This window comes from Mobula birostris, chromosome 7, assembly GCF_030028105.1.
Source record: "Mobula birostris isolate sMobBir1 chromosome 7, sMobBir1.hap1, whole genome shotgun sequence".
Lineage (NCBI taxonomy): Eukaryota > Metazoa > Chordata > Chondrichthyes > Myliobatiformes > Myliobatidae > Mobula > Mobula birostris.
The window spans coordinates 114,904,253-114,914,735 of NC_092376.1; the positions used below are offsets into that span (position 1 = coordinate 114,904,253).

The following is a 10,483-nucleotide window of genomic DNA, read 5'->3' on the forward strand; positions in this document are numbered from 1 at the left end:
GTCTTCAGGCTCCTGTACCACCTCCTTGATGGTGGCAATGAGAAGAGAGCAAGTCCAGGGTGAAAGAGGTCCTTAATGATGGATTCCACCTTTTTGAGGCATCGCCTTTTGAAGGTGTCCAAAAGGTGGAGGTTTAAAGTGCTTAAATACTGAAAATATTGTCCCATTTAATTAAAACTAGAAAATTCTGGGAAAATTCTGCAGGTCAGAGACTGAGAAAAAAAACACTTAGTTTTGCCTGCAGAGTGTTTCCTGCACTTTCTGCTTTTATTTCAAATTTCCAGCATCTGCAGCTTTTGATTTTCATTGACTGATATTTCACTGCTCCTCAAAAGTTGCTGATCTTTGAATTCATGTTCTGCATTGGAAACTTTACAAGATAGAGTTGGCTTTAGCTACCAGCTTAAATGCTAAAGCCATCAGATGCCAATTGTACTTGCCTTTATCCTGTTCCATTCCAAGTCACTGCAATTATATTTTTAAATAGTTCAAGCAATTTCCTTATAGTTCTCAGTTATACTTAAACATGATTTTTGTAGTCAAGTACAGAAAGGGAGATTTCTCCTGTGTTCCTGCTGGGATTTCCTGAGTTATTCCAATATGGGATGGGACACAATGGGAATCCAACTGTTAAGAATGGGCATGTAGAGGTCCTGTCTGCCTTAATTGCAGGATCTCATTCACAGTATTTCGCTCAATTTCCCTCATTGCACTATTGCCCCCCGGCAGTGTTTCACAACAGCAGATATTTGGGGTTATTGAGAGGAGCCAGTGACTGGAGCAGGGAATGCTTGGGAGAGGTAGGAAGCTGTGGAAATGAAGAAGAGCTCCATTCTTTGTTTTACATTCAGGTTCAAAGGTTCATTTAATATCAAAGCAGGTATCCATACACAACTCTGAAATTTGTCTTCTCCAGACAGCCACGAAAGAAAGAAAGAACATTAAAGTCAGTCTGAGAGAAACGTCAAACCCAAGCCCCTACACGAAAAAGAACGGCATCTCATTCTGTACAAAGTACATAGTGCAGATTAGAAACTAAGAAGCACGATATTACTAATCAGTGCTGGCAGACTAATTCAATCGTATAGCCTGGAAACAGGCCCCTTCGACTCACACCAACCATCAAGCACACACCTTCACTGATTTACATAATTCTACCAATTACCCGCATACTAGGAGCAATTACCAGTGGGCAAACAACCTACCCATTCACACATACGGGATGTGGAAGAAAACCAGAATACCTGAAGGAAACCCATGTGCTTATGAAGTCAATACAGCACAGCACGATCTTGTCAGCCCACCCTATCCATGGCAGGTTTTTACACTAATCACATTTGCCCATGTTTGGACAAAATGTTCCATAGAACCATAATTCATTTAAGGTGGCGTCATAAGTAGATAGGGTCTTAAAGAAAGCTTTTGGCACATTGGCCTTTGTAAACCAAAGTACTGCTTACAGAATTTGAGATGTTATATTGAAGTTCCATAAGACATCTGTGATTTGAGTACTGTGTGCAGTTTTGGTCAGCTGCCTGCAGGAAAGCTGTAAATATGGTTGAAAGTACAGACAAAAATTACAAGGATGTTGCTGGGTCTGGAGGACCTGAGCTATAAGGAAACATTGAATAGGTTAGGACTTTATTCCTTAAAATGTAGAAGATTGAGGGGAGATTTGATAGATGTATACAAAATTATGAAGGGGTATAGAGAGGGTAAATGCAAGCAGGCTTTTTTTTACTGAGGTTGGGTGGGACTACAACCAGAGATCATGAGTTAAGGATGAAAGATGAAATGTTGGAGGGGAACATGAGGGGAAACTTCATTCAGAGGGCAGTGAGATTATATAGCGAGCTACCAGCACAAATGGTGTATGTGAACTCAATTTCAATGTTTAAGAGAAGTTTGGATAGGTACATGTATGGTAGGGCTATGATCCCAGTGTGGGTCTTTGGGACTAGGTAGTTTAAATGGTTCAGCACAGACTAGATGGGCCAAAAGACCTGTTTGTGTGCTATACTTTTCTATGACTCTCTATTTTTCTATGCCTTGCCTAATTAAATGTCGGCTGAAATATCAGAAGATCCAGGCCCTTACCATCAATGTTCATGACACCATAGAAAATGTGCGAAGGGTAATGAAGGAAAGTCAACCACTGGGGACAATTATTGGACAAGTATTGGAGAACATATATGGTTGAGCAAGACAGCTGGGGCTGCTTCTTTGGTGAACTGACTGCTACACCTAGTGGCCGAAATACTACTATGCATGTGCTTTTTATAATTTATTGTTGTAAAATATACATCCAACTTGAGCTTTTTAAAAATCTATTTTCCATATGTGCAAGTCGAAACTGCCCATGATATTGTTATTCATGGGACATATGTATTACTGGTTTAGCATCATCTAATGCCAATTCAAATCAAATCAAATTTCAAGCTTAATTATCATTCAACCATACATAAATACAGCTGAATGAGATAGTTTTCCTCCAGGGCCAAGGTGCAAAACAAACACAGCACATTCAAAATAGCGAGCAAAAAAAACATAGTCATGCAAAAATCATATATGAGGGATGATTGATAAGTTCGTGGCCTATGGTAGAAGGGGTCAATTTTAGAAAACCTAGCACATTTATTTTTCAACATAGTCCCCTCCTACATTTACACACTTAGTCCAGCAGTTGTGGAGCATATGGATCCCTTCTTTGTAGAAGTCGGCATTTTGGACCTCCAGAAAGTGGTCCACAACAGGGGTGATTGATAAGTTTGTGGCCTAAGGTCGAAGGAGATGAGTTATTAACTTCAAACTTTCTGCATAATTACTCAAAGAGTTGAACTGCACGTGCATGTAATGAGAGCTGTATAACTCATCTCCTTCTACCTTAGGCCACAAACTTATCAATGACTCCTGCTGTGGACCACTTCTAAGACACCAAGTTCGACAAAGAAGGGATCCATATGCTCCACGACCGCTGGACTAAGTGTGTAAATGTTGGCAGGGTCTATGTTGAAAAATAAATGTGCTAAGTTTTCTAAAATTGACTCCTTCTACCCTAGGCCACGAACTTATCAATCACCCCTCGTACATATGCGTTTTTTTCCCTAGTTGCCTATGTCTTGCTAAACTATTTCAAAAGGCATTTAAGAGGCTCCACTGCAGATATGATTTATTTGATTCAGACGGAATAAGGATTGTTGGTCATTATTTAAGTAGGTGTGCTTTCACATCAGTCCAGTAATGTTGTTGTCATCATTGCGGGCACTAGATTTTTAATATGGTTATTTACGGTTACCAGGCTAATAACTTTACTCTTATTGCAGAGGATAGTTGGGGACTCGCATTCCAAGGATTGTATTTCTGATAATGCAATTATTCAGCACCAGTAAGAAGCTCTGTTTAATCTCTGAGTTAACGGCCGCTGATATGTTGACAGGATTGGATCCTTGTAATTGACAGAGGAGACACTTGTATCATGTTTGCACAAGTCTGAGATTTGGCTACAATTCTGCACCCTCTCCTCTGGTACTTTAGAATTTCAGTCATTATCACTCAGAATCAGGATCAGAATATCACTGACATGACATGAAATTTCTTGTTATGACAGCAGTACAGTGCAGAGCATTCAACATCTATATATTACAAAAACAGTGGAAAACAAGGTAGTGTTCAGAAATCTGATGGTGGGGGAATCTGTTCTGAAATTATTAAGTGTGGGTCTTTAGGCTCCTGTACCTCCCCCGATAGTAATAACAAGAAGAGAGCATGTTCCAGATGGTGAGGGTCTCCAATGATAGATACCACCTTCTTGAAGCACCGGCTCTTGAAGATCCCTTCGATGGAGGGGAGAGTTGTGCCCATAATGGAGCGAGCTGAGTCTATAATCCTTCCGCAGCTCGTTTGATCCTGTGCACTGGAGCCTCAATAGCAGGCTGGGATGTAACTAGTCAGAATGCTGTCCACTATCCACCTATGGCAATTTATAAGAGTCATTGGTGACATACCAAATCTCCATAAACTAATGAAATAGAACTGCTGGCATGCCTTTTTAGTGAATTCACTGAAAGCAGTATCAGTATGTGTAAACAACAGGAATCTCTTACTAACTCTTCCTTCAGTTAGTCCTGACGAAGGGTCTCGGCCTGAAACGTCAACTGTACCTCTTCCTAGAGATGCTGCCTGGCCTGCTGCATTCACCAACAACTTTGATGTGTGTTGCTTCAGTACGTGTAAGGTGGTATGGCTACTGAAAAGCTTCTTATGATACTGAAATAGACTCCATAATAATGGATTGAATCTGGATATTTTTGTTCTTTGCAGTGACTTCTTACAAGACATTAAGAAAGGCAATGCTGCAGAATTGTGCCCACCACGCACAGGTAATAGTGGTACAGAGGCTGCAGGAATATTATCCAGCAAAACCTGAGATAAATCATGTTCCCATACAAGGATTAGCTGTCATGTTGGTAGTGAATGGATTTGTAGTGACTTAGAATTCTGTCTTCAAAACCTGGTTCTAATTCCAACCTAGCTGGATGGCTATGATCCATGGGTATTTGCATTAAGACCATAATACATAGGAGCAGAACTAGACCACTCAGCCATTCCATCATGGCTGATTTATTATCCCTTTCAACCTCATCCACCACCTCCTTGCCTTTGATGCCCTGAACCTATCAACCTCTGCATTAAATGTACTCAGCGACTTGGCCTCCACAGCCGACTGTGGCAATGAATTTCAGAGATCCCCACCCTATAGCTAAAGAAATTCTTCCTCATCTCTATTCTAAATGGATGTCCCTGCATTCTGAGGCTGTGCCTTCTGGTCCTAGAATCACCCACTATAGGAAACATTTTCTCAACACCCACTCTGTCTAGGCCTTTCAATATTTAATAGTTTTCAATGGGATCCGCTACCCCCCCCCACTGCATTCTTCGAAACTCCTGCGAATACAGGCCCAGAGCCATCAAAAACTCTCATACATTCACCATTTCATTCCCAGAATCATTCTTGTGAACTTCCTCTGGATCATCTCCAATGCCAGCACTTCTTTTAGATTAGGGGTCCAAAGCTGCTCACAATACTCCCAAATGCAGTCTGACCAATGCCTTATAATGCCTCAACATCACATCCTTGTTCTTATATTCTAGTCCTCATGAAGTGAATGTTAACATTGCATTTGCCTTCCTTACCACCGACTCAACCTGCAAGTTAACCTTTAAAGAATCCTGCACAAGGATTCCCAAGTCGCTTTGCACCTCAGATTTTGGAATTTTCTCCCCATTTAGAAAGTAGTCTATACTTTTATTCCTCCTACTAAAGTGCTTGAGCATACACTTCCATATACAATATTCTGTCTGTCACTTCTTTGCCCATTCTCCCAACCTGTCCAAGTTCTGCAAACCCCCTGCCCCTTCAACACAAACTAAATGGTAATTGAATATTATCCTGCTTATCCGAGACTTCAAACACTTTTTAATTTTGAATTCCAGTTCAGACCAAATCCAGCAGATTGACATTGACACCATTTGTGCAGATTAAGAGCCATAGCAATAAATTTGGTTCCGATTGGGAAATGTTTGAAGTGAAGTAGGCTACTAACCACTTTTTTTAAATCTAGTTTTTAAAGCCGTTCCCTATTGTTGTATAGTGCAACAAATGTTTAGATTTTATCTGCAGAGCCTTGTTTCTGACTATTTCAGTAATTACTCTGGCACTGGAAGAATACGCTTGAGAGTAGCTCTTCTACTTTCCACCGTTGAACTCTTCACTTTAACGGGGTGGAGTTTGTAATTTGGGATTGTTTAAAATGTGACAAAAGTGTTTTTGTGCAATTCAGAGTGAATGGTGTTCTTAGTAATGTTACATTACATCAACAGCAGCATTGGTACTGCATTTACACCCATGCTGAACTTGTCAATTTCATCAACTTTGCCTCCAACTTCCACCCTGCCCTCAAATTTACTCGGTCCACTTCTGACACTTCCCTTCCCTTCCCTGTCTCAATCTCTCTGTCTGTATCTCTGGGGACAGCTTATCTGCTGATGTCTTTCATAAACCCACTGTCTCTCACAGCTACCCGGACTATATCTCTTCCCAACCTGTTACTTGTAAAAATGCCATCCCCCTTCTCTCAAATCCTCCGTCTCCGCTGCATCTGCTCTCAGGATCAGGATTTTCATTCCAGAACTAAGGAGATATCCTCCTTCTACAAAGAGAGGGATTTCCCTTCCTCCACCATCAATACTGCCCTCAACTGCATCGCTTCCATTTCATGCACATCTACCCTTATCCCATCTTCCTGCCACCCTGCCAGAGATAGGGTTCCTCTTGTTCTCACCTACCACCCCACCAGCCTATGCATCCAGCACATAATTCTCCGTAACTTCCGCCATCTCCAATGGGAACCCACCAACAAGCACAACTTTCGCTCGCCTCCATTTTCTGCTTTCCACAGGGATCGCTTCCTATGCGACTCCCTTATCCATTCGTCCCTCCCCAATGATCTCCCTCCTGGCACTTACCCTTGCAAGGGGAACAAGTGCTACACCTGCTCCAACAGCTCCTCCCTCACTGCCATTCAGAGCCCCAAACAGTCCTTCCAGGTGAGGCAACACTACACCTGTGAGTCCATTGGGATCATCTACTGTATCCAGTGCTCCTGGTGTGGCTTCTTGCATATCGGTGAAACACGACGTAGATTGGGAGACCGCTTCGCTGAGCATCTATGCTTTGTCCACCAGAAAAAGCGGGATTTCCCAGTAGCCACTCATTTTAATTCCACTTCCCGTTCCCATTCCTATTTTGACACATCAGTCCATGGCTTCATCTATTGCCGCGATGAAATCACGCTCGGGTTGGAGGAGCAACACCTTATATTCTGTCTGGGTAGCCTCCAACGTGATGGCATGAACATAATTTTCTCAAACTTCCGGTAATGGCCCCCTGTCACCATTCCACATACTTATTTCCCTCTATCACCTTATCAGCTTACCTGTCCATCACCTCCCTGGTGCTCCTCCCACTTCCCTTTCTTCCATGCCTTCTGTCCTCTCCTATCAGATACCCACTTCTCTAGCCCTTTATCTCTTTCACCAATTGACTTTCCAGCTCTTTATTTCACTTTTCCCACCTCCTGGTTTCACCTATCACCTAACTATTTCTGCCTCCGCTCCCCCACCTTCTTACTCTGACTTCTCCGCTTTTTTTCTCTAATCCTGTTGAAGGATCTCAGCCTGAAATATTGACTGTTTACTCTTCTCCATAGGTGCTGCCTGGCCTACTGAGTTCCTCCAGTATCTTGCTTGTGTTGCTTGGATTTCCAGCATCAGTAGATTTTCCCTTGTTTGTTCTTAATATTTTAATTTTCTCCCCCATCTTCAAGTTTGCTTTGCTAATATTTTCATCCATTTTAGAAGCTGCAGAAGAAATTGTTCTGGTCATCGATCACCGTTCAGATGTGGTGCTCAACTGCAAGCCCTCCTCTTCGAAGGCCCACTGTGAATGGCTGACTCCCAACAAGAACATTACGATTGATTTCTATAGTTCAGGACTGCTAGTGACAGAGGATGTACTCGGCAACTATGACTGTTATTGCCATGAAAATGGTATCCGTCAGATGGTAGCGTCCTATCATCTCACATCCAGGCGATCACGGATGGCGTTGATAGTGTTGATATTGCCTGTTGCATTTGTTGCCGTAGTTGTCTTCTTTATTGTGAACTCTAGGAAGACTTAATTTTAGCTGTTCATTACAGTCTATCCAATTAACTGAACATTACCTTCTCTCTGGAGACTAGAATGACTAACCTTGATAACAAGGTTGTTTGTCACAACCGAGGAACATTTGAGCACAACTGACAGAGTTCATTTCAAGTACCTTCCTCTGCCACAATCAGGATGGTAAAATGGACATTATATCACTGATGGGGCAGTTGGCTGAACTTTTTCAAGCCTAAAACTAAATGTCTGAAGGGTCAACTTAAACAGTCCCTCTTTAATGAAAATTATTCCACATGACAATTTTCTAGAAGGCTCAAATCTGTACCGCTACTAATGCAGAATACCTCAGGGCTCCTCTGGAGCCATAGCCTAACTTGCTGGCTGCAAAGCTGGTGCAGTCTTTTAGTCTGGTGAGTTGCATCCAGGTGCTTGTTTTGCAGTCAGCTGTTTGGTTGACTGTCAAGCTTTGAACTTAAAGGACACTGGAGTATGAAAGTCATTGGGGCTTCTTTCTCCCTTAAACAGAGTCTGACTAGTGAGCTTCACCCAAAGATACGTGGAAAGAATAGAATTGACCAATCTTTTTTGCAAAGATTAGATCACACGAAAATAATGTGAATATAAAATCCTTCTCGGAAAGAAGAAACTAAGTGCCTTATTTATGAATGACACCACGTACCTGTTAATGTAGTGTGTTCTAGTATTTTTGTTTAAACAAAGCATAGAAACTTGGTACTGTTCGATCAATATGCCCTTTAAAGGAAGTTTATCTAGATTTTATGTGCACATGAGCACAATTGAGACGGTTACATTGTACTTTTTAACAGTAAGGCTGATTATAGCTATTGACTTTAAGACGATGATTCCTTTTGTTTAGCACTGGAAAAATAATAAGCTTTTTTTTTATAATTTATTTATTGTACATTAAGCTTATAACTTGACATTTGTTGCAGTTACTTAAAAACCATATTTATTTATTGTCTGACCAAAAGCACTCCAAATTTAATTTTCATGGAAAATATATGTATACTGACAATTCCACATTTTGTCAAATTTGCCTGCACTTCCATGTTACATTTAGAAGTAGTATCTTTTCATAAGTGTTGGGCACGTGGCCAAGTGGTTAAGGCATTCGTCTAGTGATCTGAAGGTCACTAGTTCGAGCCTCAGCTGTGGCAGCGTGTTTGTGTCCTTGAGCAAGGCACTTACTCACACATTGCTCCAGTGTCTGTGCAAGGAGTGGCGCCCCACACAGACCTCCAATCTGTGCCTTGTAAGGCATGAAAATGCCCGATGCAGGCCTCTCATGGTCTGAGTCGACGTTCCCTCCCTCCCCTTCATAAGGAAAGAAGGTATAAGATTGGTTGGTACTAATTTAACAAGTCTAATATGTCATCAGTTTCTCTCTGTGTGCTCCCTCAGAGTAGAATGTCTTTGCTTGCCTCTGATGAGATATTGCCCACCTGGAGAGAATGAGGCACATAGAGGATAAAAGATACTGCTTTGTAAAATAAAATTTCTTTAATAAATAACTGTATATTCTTACAAATAACCAATTATCCTCCCACATCTTTGCAAATGAATGAATAATAGAAAGATGAAAAGACATAGTGTTCAGAGTGCTAGTAAATGGAGAACATCGAATATCATCTGTGATCCTGCTTCGCAGGGATCGTTTATGGATGTGTGCCAGGAGATACTGAGCTGTGTGATTGCGATTAGATGTTACGCACTGGGATAGTAAAGCTGCTCAAGCCATGAGATTTACAAGTAACTTGCCGAAAGAATATAGACTCTACATAAAGATGGCTATGGCAGATACACCAGAACAGATAAACTTTACGGTATCTTGTTGGTTACAAGTGGAGAGGATCAAATGAGATCCTGGACAATGTTTCAACTGCATTTTGCGTTCAGCTAAGATGTGACCATTACCTTTTCTTTACATTCAACCTGGTAGTGATTCAGGAGTTAAGGAATTATCTCATTGTAGTAAAGTAAATGTTATTTTGCACAGGAATTACATTTCTTTTGGGGTTTTTTTTTGTTTCTTTTTCATGATTAACAGAGGGATGTAGCATGTAATACAGCTAAGAATTTAACATGTGACCATTTGCTCTCTGTATGCTGATGATACATTTTCAGTGTAGAACATTCAAAGACACTTTATATCACTCTGGAGAAGCTGCCTGTTCCATAGTGTGGGCACATACAGTTAGAAAATGCTGCTTTGTATGAGTTAAGCTCTTTATATATCAATGTATCTTTCATATATACCATATTTCTCAGAAACTCATAAAACCCAACATCTATATACATATTTAAATTATCACACACTGTGCTGAGCTTCACACCTCATTGATAGATTCTTGCAGTGGGCCAAGCATTCTCCTCGCACTCTGTGGAACGAGGTATCTTGTACCATTAAAACAAATCTAGATCCATTTCCAATCTGCTTGCTACTGAGGACTACAAACATCCCTGCTATTCGAAGGATGGCAAATTATTATCCAAATTCTACTCTGAACTCTACCTAGTGAAAAACAGCTAGCCCTTCAATGTGTGAATTTGCTTTATATTTTGCTCTGTAACTTTGCCCCCTGTGGTAGCCCCTACAGAGGACTCCATGATAGTCGTCTGCTCAATAATTCCCCACCACTGCAACGCAGTAAATCATAAACACAAGAGATTCTGCAGGTGCTGGAATTATTCAGCAACTCACGCAAAATGCTGGAGGAACTCATCAAGTCAGGCAGCATC

At 41.2% G+C, this 10,483-nt stretch overlaps 1 protein-coding gene across 2 annotated transcripts in view; it reads left to right on the forward strand.

The window, feature by feature from the left end:
* LOC140200386 (semaphorin-4C-like) overlaps positions 1–9,249 on the forward strand; it is a 79,262-nt gene extending 70,013 nt beyond the window's left edge. The window contains exons 13-14 of one of the 2 annotated variants that reach the window (XR_011886613.1): positions 4,321–4,379; positions 7,417–7,442. Coding sequence is in view for 1 of the 2 variants with exons in the window: in XM_072263646.1 (XP_072119747.1) it covers positions 4,321–4,379; positions 7,417–7,739 (382 nt within the window). In the remaining variant the exon portion in view is untranslated. Of the gene's footprint in view, positions 1–4,320; positions 4,380–7,416 lie in introns of both variants that reach the window. The other variant, XM_072263646.1, reaches the window with a different exon arrangement.
* Positions 9,250–10,483: the final 1,234 nt, after the last annotated feature.